Raw genomic sequence first — 21734 nt, forward strand, 5'->3', positions numbered from 1 at the left:
GCAGGTGCCCCTTTGAATCATGTAACGTATCTTTAATCAAATTTTATTCCTTTCCCACCACCCATCCCTCTGGTGGCTCTGTTTGTATACAGGTACTTAGAAATTTTGATTCAATTATCAGTTCAAACTGCACTGAAGAGCTGGAGAATTCTGGCATAGAGGTCCTGAAGTACTCACAGGTATGCCCAAGCCCAGGTCACGCTGATAGCCCTTGGTCCTCTGTATGTTGTGAATCACACTTTCTGCTTTCGGCTTCACCTGAGTGTTTTATAAACACAAACTCTGTGTCTACCCCCACCAGTGGTTCCCTTTCTAGAGTACTACCAATTCTTTTCTTTATCCTACACAGCTGTATTTCTCAATATATTAGTGAAGCCAAGGTATAAAAGATTAAAAATCTGGTAGTTGAATTTAGTTAGAACTAAAACTTCATTTTTTTTGTGCTCAAATGCCTTATTGAACATCCTTAATTTCCGAGTTTATATTTTGAGGAAATAATATTATGGAATCTATTTTTAAAGCAGACCCTTTTGAATTTTGCAGATGGATCAAATTATAAAGTACTTTACTTCTTAGGGAATCACTAAATTTCAGAATTTTCCTGGAGCATTAGGCTTATAAAAGCATTTTTCTCCCATGGCTGCCCCCTCTCGGCGATGGTCCTATCAAGTAAAATAATAAATGTGAACTTGCTTTATGAATTTGTAAAAGTACTAAACTGGTAGTGGGGTCAGCACCCTTTAGGATCTTTACTAAACCACATGCACCAGCTTCTCTGACTCGACTATCACCTTCTCCTCATTCTGATTAAGAACATCTAGGAGAATATCACTTGTGGGGTGTGAGGAAGTGTCTTAGTGATGCTACTACAGCCCATTTCCTCTCCACGCTGTAGTTGCGAGTCACTGTGCTTATATTTGTGTCTTAAATTTTTATCACCATTTTTAAGAGGCACAGTTTAAAATACCTTGTTTTTAAATTTTTTTAAGGATTTATTTTTGAGAGAGAGAGAGAGTGAGGACGTGAACAGGGGAGGGGCAGAGAGCACAGGGGACAGAGGATTCCAAGCAAGCTCTGTACTGACAGTAAGAGCTGGATGTGGGGTTTGAACTCATGACCTTTGAGATCATGACCTGGGCTGAAGTTGGATACTTAACCGACTCAGCCACCTAGGCACTCCTAAAATACCTTGTTTTTAGGCTGAAGTGTTAGGGTGTTGACACGAGCTTCCAGCTGACATTTCTGGCCGTTGGCTGGGTGATTTGGGCCAACTTAGGAAACCGTCTTGGCCCCTGGGAGTTGCCATGTTGGTGGCCTTTGGGCAAAAGTGAATGTGTCAGCATGGAGGATCCACATGTAGGATTCAGTGGGGATCTTTTAAATGTTAAGGATTCTAGTTTCCTCTTTGCTTTCCTTCTTCTCTCCCTATCCTCAATTAACACAATTTTATTTGCCAATAGGTCAAGGAAGTTAAAAAGACTTCCTCAGGCTTGGAACTCTGCATGGTTACTTCAATTCCTGGTAGGAATCCCACCTTGACCACGATTCCAGATGTTGACTGCCTGCTTTGGGCCATTGGGCGGGACCCAAATTCCAGTGGCCTGAATTTGAACAAAGTGGTAAGTTGACTTAGTCTAGCCAAAGCATTCTTTTTTTTTTTTTTTTTTTTAATGTTTATTTATTTTTGAGAGAGAGAGAATGGGAGCAGGAGAGGAGCAGAGGAGAGAGGGAGACACAGAATCTGAAGCAGGCCCCAGGCTCTGAGCTGTCAGCACAGAGCCCAATGTGGGGTTTGAACCTACGAACCATCTGAGCCAAAACCGGACGCTTAACCGACTGAGCCACCCAGGCACCTCTAACCAAAGCATTCTTGAATCTGTTAGCAGTTCTGTGTTCTCCAAAACATGGCCGCCTAAACTTTGGTGGGTTCTATTAGGTTTGTTTCTCTTTATTTCATGCATCCAGTTTGTCATCAAATCCCATTGCTTCCCATAATTGAAAAAAATTTTTTTCCCTTTTTAGTATTGTCACCCTACATCAGGTCTCTGCCACCTCAAATTTAGATTGTCCAGCAGTGCCCTGACTAGCCTCTTCCTTACAGATTTCCTTTTTACTATGATACTTATCTCTTTAAAGCCCTGTAATTATTCCTTATTATCTGCGGCTCTAATCTCAATGCTGAGTATGTCAGTCATCCTGGACATTGTAGGCGTTTGGGAACGGATGTGGATGTGAAGCTGATCTAACAGGGTTATACTTAACATTCTTACTTTTTTTTTTTTAAGCTTATTTATTTGTTTGAGAGAGACAGACACAGTGTGAATGGTGGAGGGGGTAGAGAGAGAGAATACCAAGCAGACTCTGCACTGCCAGCATAGAGCTTGACTCGGGGTTCAGATTGCAAACCGTGAGATCATGACCTGACCTGAAACCAAGAGTTGGTCACTTAACCAACTCAGCCACCCAGGTGCCCCTTTCTTAGTTGTTGTTTTAAATTTTTTTTTAATGTTTGTTTGTTTTGAGAAAGAAAGAGCCAGGGAGGCGCAGAGAGAGAGAGAGAGAGAGAGAGAGAGAGAGAATATACGAAGCAGGCACAGCACTGTCAGCACAGAACCTAATGTGGGGCTCTATCCCACAAACTGGGAGACCATGACCTGAGCCGAAATCAAGAGTCAGATGCTTAACTAACTGAGCCACCCAGGCGTCCCTGTTCTTTTAAATTCTCAAGGGAAGCTTACTGTAGTTGCTTGGGGTCTAGGTCCCAGAGTTGGACCCAATTTTGAATCTTAGTTCTTTTTTTTTTTTTTTAATTTTTTTTTTTAACGTTTATTTATTTTTGAGACAGAGACAGAGCATGAACGGGGGAGGGTCAGAGAGAGGGAGACACAGAATCTGAAACAGGCTCCAGGCTCTGAGCTGTCAGCACAGAGCCCGACGCGGGGCTCGAACTCATGGACCGCCGATCATGACCTGAGCCGAAGTTGGCCGCTTAACCGACTGAGCCACCCAGGCGCCCCATTGAATCTTAGTTCTGCTACTCACGAGTTACATGTTCTTAGGCAAGCAGCTTAATTGCTCTTAAGTTTCAATTGCTTCATATAAGTATAGAAATAAAAATAGTACCTGTCTTACTGGTTTATAGAGAAGGGTATATGATGAGAAAGTGCATGCAGAGTAAATAGTTTAGATGCTGGTATACAGTATGAACTCAGTCCATGTTAATCAGCTGCTTTTGTTATTGATGACGATTCTCCAGATACTCTGTGCCACTCTACAAGTAATAATAGGATTGCTTTATGTTTGAGGTTTATGTATTTGATGGAACCTCTTGAATGGTATGTAACATTTTGATTTGTGTTCTAATATTAATATCCTGTATCATGTAGATTCCTTTTTCATTTCCTGTAAGGTATTTTTTAGCATTTTCTTTTTTTTTTTTTAATGTTTATTATTTTTGAGAAAGAAAGAGAGGGGGAGAGAGACAGAGAGCAAGCAGGGAAGAGGGAGACAGAGAGGGAGACACAGAATCAGAAGCAGGCTCCAGGCTCTGCGCTGTTAGCACAGAGCCAGACGTGGGGCTCAAACTCACAGACTGCGAGATCATGACCTGAGCTGAAGTCGGCCACCCAACCGACTGAGCCACCCAGGCACCCCTTAGCATTTTCAAAAGTAAAGTATCCAGAAAGATGTTTTCCTTCTTTTTAATCTTACTATTTGATGAAATTTAGTAAAACTGGTTTTATTAATATGAAAACAGACAACAAGTCTTCCAGGTTTTTACCTTTCAAGAGATATTTTGTCATTGTACAGATACAGGCAGTGGTAGGTCCAGTTTTCAACTATTTGCTGAATCTTTAAAAAATGAGATAAAAGTTTTCAGCCTCACTCAATGTTAAGATACAGTTGTATAATGCAAATGGAATTATTACTATGTGTAGGTCTTTTCAACATGTTACTAACCTACTTTAATCTTGCTAACTCTTTGAGAGGTAAGGACGAGGCAACCAGGAATAACACAGAGATAATAATCGGTCCACCAGGCTGTAAACTCCACGGGGCAGAGAGCATATCTGTACTTCTTATTACTATTCACAGTGACTAGGTTAATGCCTTATTTGTACCAGAAACTCAAGTATTTGTTGCTAAATGGGTGGCTATACAAGGTCCCATAGCTAGTAAGTGGCAGAACTGGGATTTGAATCCAGGTCTCTCTCCTTCTAATGTTTATACTCTTAATTACTGTGCTACCTACGTCCACTGTCTCTTTTCCCACCTGGGAGTTTATACACCTGGGATCTGCAAAGCCATCTGCTTGGAGCAAAAATTTAACTCAAGATACAGGGGAAAAAATTTGGTAAAGAAAATGTCAGTATGTTTTAGAATGCCAAACTTACTCGGATTTTTAAAATTAAAATGGTAAGCCACAGGGTGCCTGCGGTAAGCATCTGACTCTTAATTTCAGCTCAGGTCATGATCTCATGGTTTCGGAGTTGGAGCCATGCTGACAGAGCCTGCTCTCTGTTTCTGTCTCTGTCTCTGTCTCTCTCTTTCTCCGCTCATGCTGTGTCTGTCTGTGTGTGTCTCTCTCTCTCTCTCAAAACGAATAAGCTTAAAAAAGAATTTGTTTAAAAAATAAGTTAATTAAATTAAGTTAAAATGGTAAGCCTCCAAGAAACCTGCTTTTGATGACTGCTTCAGGCTGTCCCCTCTAAGTTATGAGTTAGTATGCTTCAAGAGGAGCACTTCAGTGGAAAGAGTTTTAAAAGCAGTCTTCGATGGACTTAGCAGCTATAGGAGGTAGCGCATCTGTTAGCTGAGTGTTTCCTTTTCACGCTTACCTGGTTAGTTGAATTGTATTGCAAAGGCAGGTTCTGTTAAACACCCCCAAATTGGATAAAGTATTTACATTTTTAAATTAAGCAAAAGATCTGAACTTGCCTACTTGTTGAGATGTTTTTCATCTTGTGGTCGAGGGTTGTGGGTTTTAGAGATTCGGGCTGAAGAGGTGTTTGAGATGAAGTAGATCCAGAGGTTTGATCTTCCATTTTTTGTGGAGAGGCCAAATATTTACATGATATCCTTTCAATGTTTTAGGGGATTCAAACTGATGATAAAGGGCACATCATAGTAGATGAATTCCAGAATACCAGCGTAAAAGGTGTCTATGCAGTTGGAGATGTGTGTGGAAAAGCTCTTCTCACTCCAGGTATTGTTTCCTCTTTTCTTGGGTAAGAGAGGCTCTGTGTGTCAATATAAAACTGTTTGTATAACAGTCAAATCAGCTTAAGCAAAGTGTCTTTTTAAAAAAAAAAATTTTTTTTTTAACGTTTTATTTATTTTTGGAGAGACAGAGTGCAAGCAGGGGAGGAGCAGAGAGAGAGGGAGACACAGAATCCAAAGCAGGCTGCAGGCTCCAAGCTGTGAGCACAGAGCCCAATGCAGGACTCGAACTCACGAACAGTGAGATCATGACCTGAACCGAAGTTGGATGCTCAACCAACTGAGCCATCTAGGCGCCCCAAAGTGTCTTTTTTTTAAGTTTGTTTTTTATTTTTGAGAGAGAGTGAGTGAGCAGGGGAAGGGCAGAAAGAGAAGCCCAAGCAGGCTCCACACTCTCAGCACAAGCCCGACATGGGGCTCAAACTCACAAACTGTGAGATCGTGACCTGAGCTGAAAGCCAGAGTCAGATGATTAACTGACTGAGCCACCCAGGCACCCCAGGATGGTGAGTGTCTTAATGTTGTCAAAGTAATAAGAATGTACTGAAATAGTTTGGTACCTTATGTTTTCTGAATAATATTCATTTTTCCTTAAAAGACTTTAAAAGTGCTTAGTGAAGTCTGAAATTGTTACAGAGATGATGTGACCACCCTCTGAAGAGTGCTTAAGTTAGGATCTGAGTTACATGTGGTGACAGTGGAAGAAAGTGGCTTTGGGAATAAGTAATTTAGAGTGACATTCTTATATGATTACTTAGTCTTTCTTTTTAAAGGTTTTTATTTATTTTTTTAAGTAGCTTCCATGCCCAACATGGAGCTTGAATTCTTGACCCTGAGATTGAGTAAGAGTCATGTGCTCTACTGACTGAGCCAGCCAGGAACCCGAATTGTTTAGTCTTGATGTGACCAAGATTGACTCACCTCCCCCAATCCCATACCTCAGTTTACTTTCTGAGTTAACTGGCACCATTTCAAGCTCTTTGTCCCACCTTTATAAGCGCCTGCTTTCACTCTGTACCCCTTGTGCCCCTGTGGTACCTTACCAGCCTTTCCAAAATGGCCCGGGCTCTTTCCTCAGAATAGAGATTTATCCCAATCTAATACCCAAAGCCTTTTAGCCCTTTTAGGAAGTTCTCTTAACAAAAGCAAAATAACAAGCAAAGTTTCAAAAACTTGATAACATAATCTAATAGTCAAAAATTATGTCAAAGTGAAGAGAATTTCTTATGTATCCGACTGATATCTTATTTTGGAAAAAAAAACTCAATTTGAAATCAGCAATATTAATAACTGATGCTTTTACTGAATGCAGGCATTTTTTTCTAAATATAGAGATAAAAACAGGCTAAGGGGAATAAACTTAAGTCAGAAGCAAAAATAATTTAAAAAAATTTTTTTTAGAGAGAGAACATGAGAGGGGTAGAGGGAAAAAGAGAGAGACTATTAAGCAGGTTCCACGCTCAGTGCGGGGCTTGATCCCATGACCCTGGGATCATGATCTGAGCCAAAACAGAGAGTTGGGACGCTCAACTGACCGAGCCACCCAGGCACCCTAGAAGTAAAAATAATTTTTAAAATAAACTTAAGGGGTGCCTGGGTGGCTCAGTCGGTTGAGCATCTGACTTCGACTCAGATCATGATCTAACGGTTTGTGAGGTCGAGCCCCACGTCGGGCTCTGTGCTGACAGCTCAGAGCCTGGAACCTGCTTCAGATTCTATCTTCCTCTCTCTCTGCCCCTCGCCTGCTCACACTCTGTCTCCTCTCTCAAAATTAAAGAAACATTAACAAAAATTTTTTTAATTAAAAAACATCTTACTGTGTCAAGTCGGTAATAGTACGACTGAGCATGTAATGGGTGATTGTCTGAGACCATGAACATCAGACTCACATGAGCCCAGGACTCCCCTTGGACAGCAAGGGAGAGTGGGAAAGAGGGGGGGTCATTCACCATCCAGAAATGTGGTCTTTATCCTTGCAAACCAGAGCTCACCCCTAATGCATCAGGGCCAGCCAGGGATGAGGAGCCACAATGTTCCTGATAGAGAGGCTGAGGTTGCGGGGCCTTCTAGAGAATTAAAAAAACGAAAACAAAAACACCTTACTGTGAAATGAATATGATTATAAAGTAAAACTGCAGTTGCTCAAAACTGATGTAGTTTGCTTCATATTGTATTAAAAAGCTAATATACTAATAAAGTAGGTGACTGCCAGATTGGGAACTAGTGTGTCCCCTCCCTTTTTTTTTTGCCTTAGTAGAGTGTACAGAATTCATATAAGCTGGTAGTTTTGAATTGTTAACTAAGTCATTGATAGGCCTTCATATTGAGCTAGATCTTATCATGAACACTGGCATAAAACTTTGTCAGAAGTAGTATGTTAAGCCAGATGAATAAATGGTTAGTAGAACAATTCTGCTGTTTTAAAATGAACAATAAACTGAAACACGGTTTTAAAAATATCTTTACAGTTGCCATAGCTGCTGGCCGAAAACTTGCCCATAGACTTTTTGAATGCAAAAAAGATTCCAAACTAGACTATGACAACATCCCTACCGTTGTCTTCAGCCACCCCCCTATTGGAACAGTGGGACTCACAGAAGGTAGGTATTTAAAAATGAAGGTGATTTATAGTTTCTTTCCTTCCCCCTAACTTCAGGGGGAAGTTTCTGGCTAAATCTGTCTTCCCCCCCCCTAAGTTACATTCCTTTTTGGTTGCCTCTTATCACAATTCCAATTTCCTCCTTAACTACTAACACTTGGAAAATATAATTCCTTTTCTACAACTCACCCTGTGGATCTCTTTGCCTTTTTTTAGCTTTTTTATTTCAAACTACCTTCAGAGTTAAAGAAAAGTTGCAAAAATATCATAGTTCCCCTTATCCGTGGCTTCAGTTTCTGTGGTTTCAGTTACCCATGCCAACTACAGTCTGGAAGGAGATGATCCTCCTGACTTCTTGTCAGGTCAGTAGTCGTCTAACGCTAGGTCTCAACGCCTACATCATTCACTTCACTCATCTCCTTACGGAGGCGTTTTATCATCTCACATCTTCACAGGAGGGGTGAGTGCAGTGTGATAAGGTATTTTGAGAGAGAGCGCATTCAAATAACTTTTATTACAGTGTGATGTAGTTCTATTTTTATTATCAGTTATTAATCTGTGCATAATGTATAAGTTAAACTTTATCATAGGTATGTATGAATAGGAAAAAATTCTGTACATAGGCTTTGGTATTATCCATGGTTTCAGGCATCCACTGGGGATCTTGGAACATTTTCTCTGTAATAGGACACACTGTAGTACAAAGGACTCCTGTATACCCATAACATTTTTGCTTTACCATATTTTCTCTCTCTACACATACACACAGACACACATGGTCTCACACACACACACACACACACACACACACACACTTCAGTATCTATTTCCTAAGAACAAGGTCTTTCCTTTACATAAGCACAGTACAGTTTTCAAATAATAACATTTAAATTGAGACAATATTGGGTAGAGGGATAGGCAAAATAGGTAAAGAGGATTAAGAGGTACAGACCTCCAGTTATAAAATAAATAAGTCATGGAAATGAAAAGCACAGCATAGGGAATATAGTTATTAATATTATAATAACCTCGTATGGTGACAGATGGTGACTACACTTAATCACGGTGGGCATTTCCTAATGTTTGTAATTGTTGAATTAGTATGTCTCACACCTGAAACTAACATAATGTTATATACCTCAACTATACTTAAGTTTACAAAAAAGGTATTAAAAAAGAAATAAATTGATGCAGTATTAGATCTTATTCACATTTTGCCAGTTATCTCAAATAATGTCATTTTTTTTTTCTTTTTTAGATTTTTTTTTTTTTAAAGTAATCTCTACACCTACGGTGGGGCTCAAACACACAACCCTGAGGTCAAAAGTCCCATACTTCACCCACTGAGCCAGCCAGGTGCCCCTCAAATAATGTCATTTTTAACGTTTTTTTTTCCCCCCAAGGCCAGGATTCAGACCAGGATGATGCATTGCATTCAGTTTTCATACCTCTTTGGCCTCCTTTAATCAAGAGACAAAATTCCTTAGCCTTTCTTTTGTCTTTCATGACATCAACATTTATGTTGTAGAATATCCCTTGTTGTAGTTTTGTTCAGTATCTCCTCGTAATTTGATTCAGGTTATATATTTCTGGCCATCTCTCTCTTCAGTAACTCGGTGGAATTGCTTAAGTTTTTGACAGATGCTTTTTTCCCCCTGTGCATTATAGATGAGGCCATTCATAAATACGGAAAAGAAAATGTGAAGACCTATTCAACCACCTTTACCCCAATGTATCATGCAGTTACCAAAAGGAAAACAAAATGTGTGATGAAAATGGTTTGTGCCACCAAAGAGGAGAAGGTATGGGAAAAATGCAGTAAGTTTAAGAATGTCTTCAGGCCTGGCAGGGATGGGGGTATTCTGGTGTGGTGGGAAGTGGGGAGACCAAGTAAAGAGGTAAGCCTTCTCTGATTCAACTGGTGCAGTCCCACTTTTATCTGAGAGAGAGAGAGTGGGGGCTGGGGAGGGGAGAGAGAGGGAGGGAGACAGAGAATGCGAAGCAGGCTCTATGATATCAGCGCAAAGCCCAACATGGGGCTTAAACCCACGAACTGCGAGATCATGACCTGAGCTGAAGTCAGGCACTCAACTGAGCCACCCAGGTGCCCCAGGATCCACTGCTTTTAAAACATAAGAGGGAAAGGTTGAACACCACAGATAGCCCACTGTCATTGACCCATAGGCTAGAATAGATAGGTACCTCAGAAATACTGGTAAGTGTAAGATAAATTTATTTTTTCACAGTTTATTTTTATTTATTTTGAGAAAGATACAGAGAGCAAGCCAGGGGAGGGGCAGAGAGAGAAGGACACAGAATTCCAAGCAGGCTCCAGCTGTCAGCACAGAGCCAGATATTGGGCTCAAACCCACAAACCATGAGATCATGACCTGAGCCGAAATCAAGTGTCGGACACTCAACTGACTGAGCCTCCCAGGTGCCCCTATTCTTGATTTACTTTTAAACAAAATATTTTTGTGCCTAAATTTTATACATTCTAACTTTGCTAAGAATATTTGCTGGAGGTGAACATTAACCTAGGTTTAAAATTATTGAGAAACCAAACTGGGAAATGTGATGTGAAACAAATGTCTCTTAATGGTCCTTCATGCAGTCATCCAGTAGGTATGGATTGAGTGCCTCCTGGGGGCCATCTTCGTGCTTGGTCGTATAGAAAGAGTGGGAAGCAAATGTAGGCAGGTCCCCTCTGTCTAGAGATTAAAATCTGCGGGGAAGATGGACTGTAATTTTTCTAGTCCCCAAATACATAGAGCATTGTAATTGTGATAGAGTCATGATGGACATATATGGAGAGATCACGTGAAAGTAATTTTACTTGGTTGGGGAGGCAAGTGTAGGTATCTGAAGAATGAATGGGCTTTCACTCTTAAAGAAGGGGAGGAAAAATTGTCCAGACAGAAGGAACAACTTGTGCAATGGAGAGGGCATGGTGAATACTCAGAACAGAAGGAAAGCTGGTGGGGCCAGAGCGCGGACAGCTTGAGGGAGGGCTGTGTGGGGTGGGCAAGGGAGGGATGTTGAGGCAGGACTGCATAGCACCAGGCAGGCTTTCTTATGCCATACCCAGATAGGAGATACAAGTTTTTTAGAGGTTTTAAAATGTCACTTATCTCTCATGACTAGTAAATAATTGATTGGTATACCTAATAAAAACTTACGTTAAGAATTTTTCTTTTTGGGGGGCGCCTGGGCGGCTCAGTTGGTTAAGTGTCCGTCTTTGGTTCAGGTCATGATCCCGCGGTTTGTGGGTTCAAGCCCCATGTCAGGTTTCTGTGCTGACAGTGCAGAGCCTGGAGCCTGCTTCAGATTCTGTGTCTCCTCTCTCTGGCCACCTGCCCCCCAAAGATAAATAAACATTAAAAAATTAAAAAAAAATTTTTTTAACATTTATTTACTTTTTCAAGAGACAGAGAGCACAAGTGGGGGAGGGTCAGGGAGAGAAGGAGACACAGAAACCAAAGCAGGCTCCAGGCTCTGAGCTGTCAGCACAGAGCCCAATGTGGGGCTTAAACCCATGAACCGTGAGATCATGATCTGAGCCAAAGTTGGATGCTTAACCAACTGAGCCACCCAGGCGCCCCTCCCTCCATTTTTTTTTTAAAGAAAATTTTTTTTCCCCAGGTGGTTGGGATCCATATGCAAGGAATCGGGTGTGATGAAATGCTGCAGGGTTTTGCTGTTGCAGTGAAAATGGGAGCAACAAAAGCTGACTTTGACAACACAGTTGCCATTCACCCTACCTCGTCAGAAGAACTGGTCACACTTCGTTGAGAACCCAGGGACTCCAGTGGCTGGCAGCTGGACCAGCAGACCTTCTGAAATGAACCAAATAATCATGTTTACTCACTGTTCCCCTTTTATGTGTTTCTTTATTGTTATCAGAATATTCCAATAGTGGAAATTTTCAGTGAATAGTAAGAACTTATTTATGTAATTAGAAATTTGTTTTGTTATCCTGGCTTTCCATTTGATTTGCATCTCACAATAACCAATTATTTTAAAGTTTTTTTTTTTTTTTTAACAGCTCTGTGCTAGCTGGGTTTTTTGTTTTGTTTTGTTTTTGTCTCAGCCTCATCCCAGGTATAAAATTATATGAAGTACAGTTAATTAAGGTACTTGAATGAACATAGCTTGCTAATTTTTATACATGAAGCTGAGAGCAGCTCTTCACATTTAGATAATGCAAGTGCACAGGTCATTTTAACTTCTTTTTTTTTTGTAAGTAGGCTTCACGCCCAGCATGGAGCCCAACGTGGGGCTTGAACTCATGACCCTGAGATCAAGATCTGAGCTGAGATCAGTGGACCCTTAACTGACTGAAGCAGCCAGGCGCCCCTTGAACTTTCTTTTTTTTTGAAGCCAGTACTGTGCTCTGCATATCGCAAAGCTGCTTCAAAATTGTGACCTTTCTGTCAAAGCATGTAACACGAGAGACCTGCCTCCTCTGTTTTATTTCTTTTGTTTTAAAAGATTAAAAATTGTGTTCCTTTTATGAGGTGAAGTACATCAAACTTGGGAAAGATTTATATAAGGGACGGACATTTTAGAAGTAATTTCTTCTTTCAGAAGGAGAGGAATTCAGATACTTCAGAGTCCCTTCTTCTGCTAAGAGTTCATAGTTAATGAATGACTTCAAGTTTTTTATGTGTCCTTGTAATTTGTTTTCTGAAAACCATTTCCAAAAATCTGAAAATAAAATCACAGCCTTTTCTTCTTACGAAATCTGTTACTATAGAGTTTATAGGTAACCATTCATTTTCTGAGAATATTTCACATTGGAGCATTACATGCTAACAGTGAGTTACCTTAAGTAGGTTTAAGGCCTTATGGGGGAAAAAGATTTTTATAGATTAAGAGCAGAGGTATAAAAGAAACATTTAGCAAAGGTAATAGTTGAGTTGGAAGAACAGTCTAGAAATCAGTTAGGTTTTTAGCATTTTATTTCCATTAGCTTTTACCAGCTAGGTAAGTTAGTTAAATTTTTCCATGGCTTTCATTAGTGACATAGTGCTAGTGACTTCTTTCATTAAGCTTTTACTGAACGTCTTTCTGGTTAGCCATGGCCAGGTTGCTGCCTTGAATTATTAAGTAGGTCTAATGTCAGTAGAATAAAAATACTACATTAGTAACTAGGTTATGTAACTGTTGAGGTAAGAAAATGAGGTGAAAAGACCCGGACATGGACTGACATAACCACTCCCCATCTCTTTTCCAACAGAGAAAAAACCTTGGGTAGTGGGCCAAGGTTCTGGGCTCTCCTGACCTGGTTTGTTTCTTATTCTGCATAGGGCCCAGACTTTGGGTGTTTCTTTGTAAGAAACAGGGGAGACCCTAGTAGTTACATCCACTCTGACACCATGTATTTTTTTTTTTTTTTTTTTTTTTTTAATTTTAGAAAGAGAGAGAAAGAATCTTAAGCTCCGTGCTAAGCGTGGAGACTGATGTGGGATTTGATCCCTTGACCCTGGGATCATGACCTAAGCCTGAGCCGAAATCAAGAGTCAGACACTGAATCGACTGAGCCACCCAGGTGCCCCTAAATACATGTATTTTTAAAATTTTTTTCTTTTTTTAAAATAAATATTTATTTCAAAGAGAGAGCACGTGCACATAAGCTAGAGACAGGCAGAGAGAGAGGGAGAAAGAGAGAGAGGATCCCAAGCAGGCTCCATGCTGTCAACATGGAGCTCTATGCAGGGCTTGAACTCCTGAACCATGAGATCGTGATCTGAGCTGAAACCACGAGTCAGATACTTAACCAACTGAGCCATCCAGGCATCCCAATCCTATCATGTATTTTTTATCTCAGGGGTTCTTTGCACTGTTTTTCCCCCCCTGGGTCTATAGCAGGTTTGGAGGTAACCTTTTCCAAGTTGCAGTCTTCATTCTCATCGGTTCCCAAGTGGGTCCAGCCTGTGAGTGATCTGGCACAACAGCGTCCATTACACACAGCACAGGGGAATGTGGAAGATACACAAGAGCACGTTGTATAGTATCTGGCACATTGTAGGCAGTCAGTAGATACTTATTGAAGGAAAGACAGGGTACAATTGACCCTTGGAACAACACAGGTTTGAATTGTGTGGGTCCACTTATATGTGGGTTTTTTACAGTTACAGTACTGTAAATGCATTTTTCTTCAGATTTTCTTAGTAACCTTTTCTCTAGCTTATTTTTTTTAGTGAGCTCTATGCCCAGTGTGGGGCTTGAACTCACGACCCCAAGATCAAGAGTTGCAGAGTCACATGCTCTACCGACGGAGCCAGTCAGGTGCCCCTCTAGCTTATTTTTTTATAATGCATATAACATACAGAATATTGTGTTAGTTGAATATTTATGTTATCATTAAGGCTTCTGGCCAACCACAGGCCACATTTTGGGGGAGTCAAAAGTTATACAGGTTTTTTTTTTTTTTACTGCATGGGGGGTTGGTGCCCCTAACTCCACATTGTTCAAGCATAAACTCTACTTGCTTTCAAGTAATCATGTAGTTTGGAATAAGAGATAGAATTCTATAAAATAATTCAAAGCAGTGTGTTAATCACAGGGTAACCATATAACCTATTGACTAGAATGGGGCACTTTTGTGAGTGAAAGGGGGCACAGTTAATTGGGACAATTGGCACTAAGTAAGCATCTTTGGAGAGGTGGCAGTATACAAGTTCATAAGAGAAAGTGCCCTTTTTCTGGGAAAACTGAAGTCTATAAAAAAGCAGTTATTTGGGTTTGGAACTTGGGATTGTGGAGATCAGAACATGTGGAAGGTACAGTGAGGCAGACAGGCAAAGTACATATGAGAAATGATAGAGTTCAATTTGGAGCATAAGAGTGGATGTTGGTTTTGTGTAGAATAATTTTTGTAGAATATTCTTACCGACTTATATCTTATATACCTGAAGACCTGGTTCTGCATTGTTGCATGACAAACTTCCTGAAAGCTTAGTGGGTTAAAATAGCAACTTTTTTTTTTTTTCTAATGTATCACAATTTTGTGGGTCCGGAATTGGAGCAAGACTGAGCTCGCAAGGATGGCTGTTGGTGTTGACAAAGATCATTTGTTGGTACTCAAGTGGTAGATGCGCTGGTCTAGAGAGTCTAAACCCATCATTCATTCATGTCTGGCACTTAGACAAGGATGACCAATTGGAATGCTGGCCTTAGCTGGGACTGTAAACCTCAGTGCCGACATGTAGTCTTTCCAGCTTAGCAGTCTAAGCGTTAATGGACTTACATGGATGCTCAGGACTCTCAGAGATTGTTCCAAGATTCCCAGGCAGATGCTGCAAGCCTTATGATCTAATCATTGGGGTTCTAGAACACCACCTGCCATGTGCTGTTGGTTAAGCAAATCATTAAGGCCAGCCCAGATTTATGAGGAAGCGAATTGGACTTCACCTCTCAGTGGGAGGAGTGGTAAAGACTTTGTCAACCTACTCAGTTTACAAGGCTTGCCTTAAACCACCTTTGTGAAGACTTCTTTAATAGTTTTGTATTACATGTTCCCATAACACCTTGTCTCATAATAGGTTTATAGTCACATAGTAGGTTTCTACTACATATTCACCTGGTATGTGTCATTTTACATTTAACGTCAAGCAGTTTTATATTCTTAGTGTCAAGTTTCACAGCACCATTCCTGATCTATCATGTAGCAACTTTGGTTGCAAGAAGGCAAAGGTGTCTTACTGTGTGATTTTTGACACTAAAGTAGTAGAAAAGACCAACATTTTAATCCTTTATTTTTTTGTAAAATTAGTAGGCAGGATGTTCAGGTGTTCAAGAAACTTTTCCCTTTCCATGAATCTGACCTGGATATAGATGAAGAGCTATTAGAGGTGCATACGGAAGATGGTTTCCATTGTGCCCGACTCCGAAATACTCTTATTGCCATTACCTTTGGTACAATATTTTAGCATGTTGATTCTTAAATGAAGATCAGAGTCCATGTTTTTTAAAGGTAAGAATGATTGGGGCACTTGGGTGGCTCAGTCGGTTGGGTGTCCTACTCCTGATTTCATCTCAGGTCATGATCCCACAGTCATGAGATCAAGCCCTATGTTGGGCTCTGAGCTGAGCATGGAGCCTGCTTGGGATTCTCTTTCCCTCTGCTCCTTTCCCTCCTCATGTGCTGTATTCTCTAAAAGTAAAAAATAAGGAGCGCCTGGGTGACTCAGTTAAGCGTCCGACTCTTGATTTCCGCTCAAGTCGTGATCTCATGGTTGGTGAATTCAAGCCCTGCATCTGGCTCCATGCTAACAGTGCAGAGCCTGCTGGGGATTCTCTCTCTCCCCCTCTCTTAACCCTCCCTGCTCCTTCTCCCTTCTTCCTTCACTTTCTCTCTCTTCCAAACTTAAAAAATAAAAATTTAAAAATTTTAAAAAAGTAAGAATGATTATATACAGTCATTTCTGTATTCTGTGTAATATATTTTACATGCTATTTAATTTGTTGGGGCAGTGTCAAAAGGTAATGTGTTGGGTGCTAGGGCTGGCTTGTTCCTAGACTTTAAAAGTTTTTGTTTGTTTTGTAATATTTATTTTGAGAGAGTGTGTGTGCATGCAGACAGGGAGAGAGACAGAGAGAGGGAGTCCCAAGCTGACTCTGTGCTGATAGTACAAAGCCCAACCTGGGGCTCAAACTTACAAACCATGAGATCATGACCTGAGCTGAAGTCCAATGCTTAACTGATGGAGCCACCCAGGTGCCTCTAGACTTTGTAGAGTTTTACAGAAACAATTACCCTTTTAAATTCTTCATCTGTAAGTTGTAGTAGCAGACATTTGTCCTTTTTGGCTGTTCAGCATCTAGATTCCTTAAGTTTGGGGAATCCCAACTTTAATGAGCCTTGGAGACAAAGCCCATTTCCCCCATATAAACCTGAAAATGCCAGATGCATGTTTTTCCAGGCTCCCTTGCAGCTGGGGAGACGGCACATGGTACAGGCTTGACCAATCAGATGCACCTACCCCTGACTACTCAAATCAGTGATGCAAAGAAATAGGGATAGGAGAATCCATTCCAGTAGTAGGTGATGGTAGCTGTGGCAACAATATCAAGGGGCAGCCTGGCAGCAGTACCAGTCCTTCCCATGTCACTTTCTAGCTATGGTGGCTAGAACCCCATGGCAGCAATGGTGGACTCACTGGACCATTTCTGAATCATTCTGGCCACCATGGCTGTAGCTGCTTAGCCTCAGCCTGGATCATCAGCCTTTCTGTGAGCCACCCTATATAGGATACATTTCGTTCTACTTAAATTAGCCTATGTGAATTTCCAATGTTTAAGAACTGTGACTAGTAGTTTTATTTCCTAAAACAATCTTGAATTGCAAGAAAGCTTATCTATTCTAGAACTTGTTGCATTGCCATTATTTGCCCATGTATCTCTTCCTTTGCTCCTTTCAAAGACAGGGAGCACGCTCCACTGTGTATTTTCACTGTTTACTAAAATGCCCCATAGTTTTGAATGAATGAGAGTGGTGGAAGATGACAGTAGAGAATTAGAACATGCTGTTTGGAGAGGACCTTGATAAATGGATGAAAAGATTAGCCATAAGGAATCATTAAAGATGGTGATGGGGTACCTGGGTGGTTCAGTCGGTTAAGCATCCAACTCTTGATCTCAGCTCAGGTCTTGATTTCAGGGTTGTGAGTTCAAGCCCCGTGATGGGCTCTGCACTAGGCACGAAGCCTACTTGCAAAAAGTGATAATAATTTAAAAATGGTGAAAGGAAATGCCATCAAAGTGGGATTGGAAGATTAAAGTAGAAATAGGGAAGGGCACCTGGGTGGCTCAGTTGGTTAAGCGTCGGACTTCGGCTCAGGTCATGATCTCATAGTTCATGGTTTGAGCCCCACATCAGGCTCTCTGCCATCAGTGCGGTGCCCACTTCATATCCTCTGTTTCCCTCTCTCTGCCTTGCCCCCCCCCTCAAAAATAAACATTTAAAAAAAGTGAAAACAGGAAAAAAGTGGAGAGTAGGGTGGGAGATCAGAAATGAGGCTGAGACTGTGTGAGGTAACAAAAGGTTTGGATTGGGGCGGTGACATTGGGAATGGGAAGGGTTGTATACAAGAAAATTTGCAACAGAAGAATCAACAGGATTTGTGAACTGGTTGAATTTAGGGCTTGAGGAATAGGGAAGAGTCAAAACTAGCCCTGAAGTTTACAGCATAAAGGGACTGGGAGAAATAGGACACCATTAATGGATCATTCATAAAATCCCAACAGGTGGAGAAAGTTGTTTAAGAGGGCAGATGCTAAGTTTTGGACTTGTGGTCCCAGTATGTATCTGGATATGGAAAAGATGAAGTTTAGGAGAAAAGTCAGGACTAGGGAGACAAATTTGTGAATTACACACTTGGAGGTCATAGTTAAAGCTCCCAGTATGCATATACATATTTGTATGTGTACACACACACACACACACACACACACACACACACACACACACATATAATCCTTAAGGCGAGAAGGCATGTTGAGAGAGAGGAGGCCAGAGTGTCAATATTGCCCACACTGAGGGAGATAAGGGGCCAACACCTCAGAGGAAAGAGATGGAGCAGGAGTAAAGCCACAGGGAGAGAGCTTGAAGGAGAAAGGAATGGTACATAGGAGGCCACTTGAGCCTAAAGACTTCGGAAAGCTACAGGAATACACAGGAGAGTCAATGTTTTTTAGCAAAGGACCAAAGGAACCCCTGTTGTTGGACAAGTTGGGTTTGTTACTTATTGCAGGAAGGCGTGACATGGGGTCATAGGATGCCTCAGCAAGAGGTTTTTTGTTTTTGTTTTTGTTTTTTTTTATTTGAGAGAGAGCATGACTAGGGGACAGGCAGAGACAAAATCACAAGCAGGCTCTGCACTGACAGCGCAGAGCTGGACATGGGGCTTGAACTCACGAAACTGTGAGGTCATGATGTGAGCTGAAACCAAGAGTCAGATACTTAACCGACTAAGCCACCCAAGCACCTTAGCAAGAGATTTTTTTAATGTTTATTTTTTGAGAGAGCGTGAGCAGGATAGAGACAGAGAGAGAGAGGGAGACACAGAATCTGAAACAAGCTCCAGGCTCCGAGCTGTCAGCACAGAGTCTGATGTGGGGCTCAAACTCATGAACCATGAGATCATGACCTGAGCTGAAGTCGGTTGTTTAACCAACTGAGCCACCCAGATGCCTCTCAGCAAGAGTTCTAACGGAGAACCCATTATAGGATATGGACTTCCATTGGGTAACTTTGGGGAAAGTATCAGAAAGCAGAGGTTGATTCTAGGTTGGTATCGTCAGAAAGCAGGGGGCAATCTTCTGATTTGATACTACAATACATGTTTTTAGGGAGGTAGCTCCACACATACAAACACACCAATTACTAGTAATTGGTAAAGAAGTAGCAACAACTAATTCAGCAAAAGGGGGATGTGTGGTATTTCGTGCTGCATAGTCATCTTGACTAAAGTGAGTGTTCTTTGAAATTTTATGTTCAACAGGGGAAGGATTTAGATGAGAGCATCAGATTTTTTTTCAGACATCATAGGTATGATAGATCGATCAATAGATAGATCTCTATTATGATAGAGAAGAGAAAGGGGAAGTAGAGTTAAGGGAACAATGGGACAGACAGGTTTAAAATTCTACAAATATTTGTTATGCTCCTTCTATAAGCCAGGCCTCAAAGCAGATAGAAGCTTTGGGTCACAAAAGAAGCAGACACCTTCCGCTCAAAACCAGAAGCTCCAGTTGAGGAGTAGGGAGGAAGGGGAGGAGGCACAAAGTGCTTTGAAGCCTAAAAGTTCTGCGCCTTTGGCCTTTGGTCTCTGGCTCTGTGAATGGCCATCTGCTGCCAATGAGGCTCATCTAATGTGTACACATTAGAAGTACATTAAACGTGTACACATCCTCTTTGTTGTCCTCAGACAAACATGGGCTTTTCTTCCTAAATGTAGCCCTGTCCATTCACCAAGTTTGCCTATTATGGGGAGGGAAAACTGACAAGTGAACAGTGTAGTCAGAGCTGTGATAGGGAAAGCACTAGGAGCTATGGAGCAAACCACGGGCATGAGCAACCCACACTGAGGGGTCCAAGGAGGCTTTAGACTTGAGAACTTTCCTTTTGTCTCTGCATCATAAGTTTCTCTTTCTTTATTGGATAAGAACCATTAACATACACAATTCGGGTACCTTAACTCCCATTGAACCCAAATCCTTCCTTGACCTTGTATCCTCTCTTGCTTTATTATTTTGCATCTATTTCTAGAAAAACCTTAAAAGAATTGTCTGGACATTCTGTCTCCTCCCTCAGTTCTCAGGCATTCATCCATATTATGGAAACTGCTCTAGTGAAGGTCATTAATGACTACATGGTATGAAATGATGGTATAAAATGGTTAATACTGCTAACTGGTAATTCTCAAGCTTCATCATGTATGACCTCTCACCAGTATTTGACATTTGGTCAACCCTTTCTTTTCTCGAAATTTCTTCACTTGCCTTCTGGTATACCCACTCCCTCTTGGTTCTCTATCTCCTTCACTGACACCTTCTTCTCAGCTCCCTTGGTGGTCTTACTTGGAGTGTCCTAAAGCTCATTGCTTGGCCTTTTCTCATCTCTCTGCATTTTCTTGGTAGATGACCTGATCTAGTTCCATGGCTTTAAATACTATCTCTAGGCTGACTCCTACAGCCAACTTCTTACCCCACAACTCTACCTAGATGTCTGATAGGTATTGTCAGCTTAATGTGGCCAAACAAAACAATTTCCTCCTCCAAACTTGCTTCTTTTCCAGCGCAGCCCATCTCATTGAATGGATCACCATTCATTCAATTACTCAAAACCAAGATTTTCAGTCATCCTTGACTTCACTCCTTAAGTGAAAGTCCTTATAATGGCTTGCAAGGCTTTATAAGATTTGCTCTGTTCCACACTGGCTTTCTCTCAGTTCCTCAAAAAAAGCATCAGTTTGCTCTACCTAAAAAAACTCTCTCCACCTCCTCTCCTCCCATGGTTCACCTTCCCTCTTCAGTTCTGTGCTCAATTCTCACTTTATCAGAGGTGCTTTCTCTGATTCTATCAATCCCTATCTTCTGGTCCTTTCATATTCTTCATATTGTTATCCAACATTATGTCATATTTTTCATTTATATGAATATATAAACTCACAAATGTATATTTATACAAATACATAATTTATATATTTATATATACAAATACACATTTTATATGTCTACATATAGATACAGGTATATAGATATATTTGTGAGTGTGTATGTATGTCCATCTTCCCCACTAAAATAGCTCCACTAGGGTAGGAACTTTGTATTGTTCATCTGTGTGTCCAAATAGCACTAGGGTAGAACCTAGATCATGGCATTTGTTGAGTGGGGAGAATATGGCATGAGGTGATGGGCATGATGATTGGAGCACTACATCAAAGGGACTGGAGATGATATTGGAAAGCAGTTGAGGTTGGGATGTAGGTCCTTCAGAGGTGATAGGACTTTACAATAGAGATATATGTCTGGGCAAAGTATTATTTTTAAGAAAGTTACCTAGAGAGAGTGGTGGTTCAACACCCAGCTTTGTGGGTGTGTTTAAAGGAGACTAGCCTGAATCTCAGATGAAGAGGAAGGGACTGGATGAAAAGGGGGCTATAGATTTCTGTGGATAGGATGGGACTTTGGGGTAGAGTTGAGCATCCTGGTAGGTAAGAAGCTCCTTCCAAAGGCAGAGGTGAAAGGGGTTAGTCAGGACTCAGAGATCAGGTTAAAGTACTGAAAAGGGATTAGATCCAACAAATTGCTCCTAACGAAGGAGTGAATTCAAAGGATGAGAATGAGTCTGGGAGTCCACCTTGTCAAAGGCATAAGGTAAAGGGTGGCATTAGATAGATCTGATGGA

The 21734-nt window shown here is 41.1% G+C and overlaps 1 protein-coding gene across 1 annotated transcript in view; it reads left to right on the top strand.

Annotated features, from left to right (window-relative positions):
- Positions 1 to 12562, top strand: part of GSR (glutathione-disulfide reductase) — a 45352-nt gene extending 32790 nt beyond the window's left edge. Inside the window, exons 8-13 of the mRNA XM_060653161.3 lie at positions 93 to 179; positions 1461 to 1619; positions 5095 to 5206; positions 7689 to 7820; positions 9488 to 9621; positions 11462 to 12562. Of these exons, the coding sequence (XP_060509144.1) occupies positions 93 to 179; positions 1461 to 1619; positions 5095 to 5206; positions 7689 to 7820; positions 9488 to 9621; positions 11462 to 11611 (774 nt within the window). The 3' untranslated portion in view covers positions 11612 to 12562. The remainder of the gene's footprint in view (positions 1 to 92; positions 180 to 1460; positions 1620 to 5094; positions 5207 to 7688; positions 7821 to 9487; positions 9622 to 11461) is intronic.
- The last annotated feature ends 9172 nt before the right edge of the window (positions 12563 to 21734 follow it).

Source organism: Panthera onca, chromosome B1 (assembly GCF_046562875.1).
Source record: "Panthera onca isolate mPanOnc1 chromosome B1, mPanOnc1 haplotype 2, whole genome shotgun sequence".
Classification (NCBI taxonomy): domain Eukaryota; kingdom Metazoa; phylum Chordata; class Mammalia; order Carnivora; family Felidae; genus Panthera; species Panthera onca.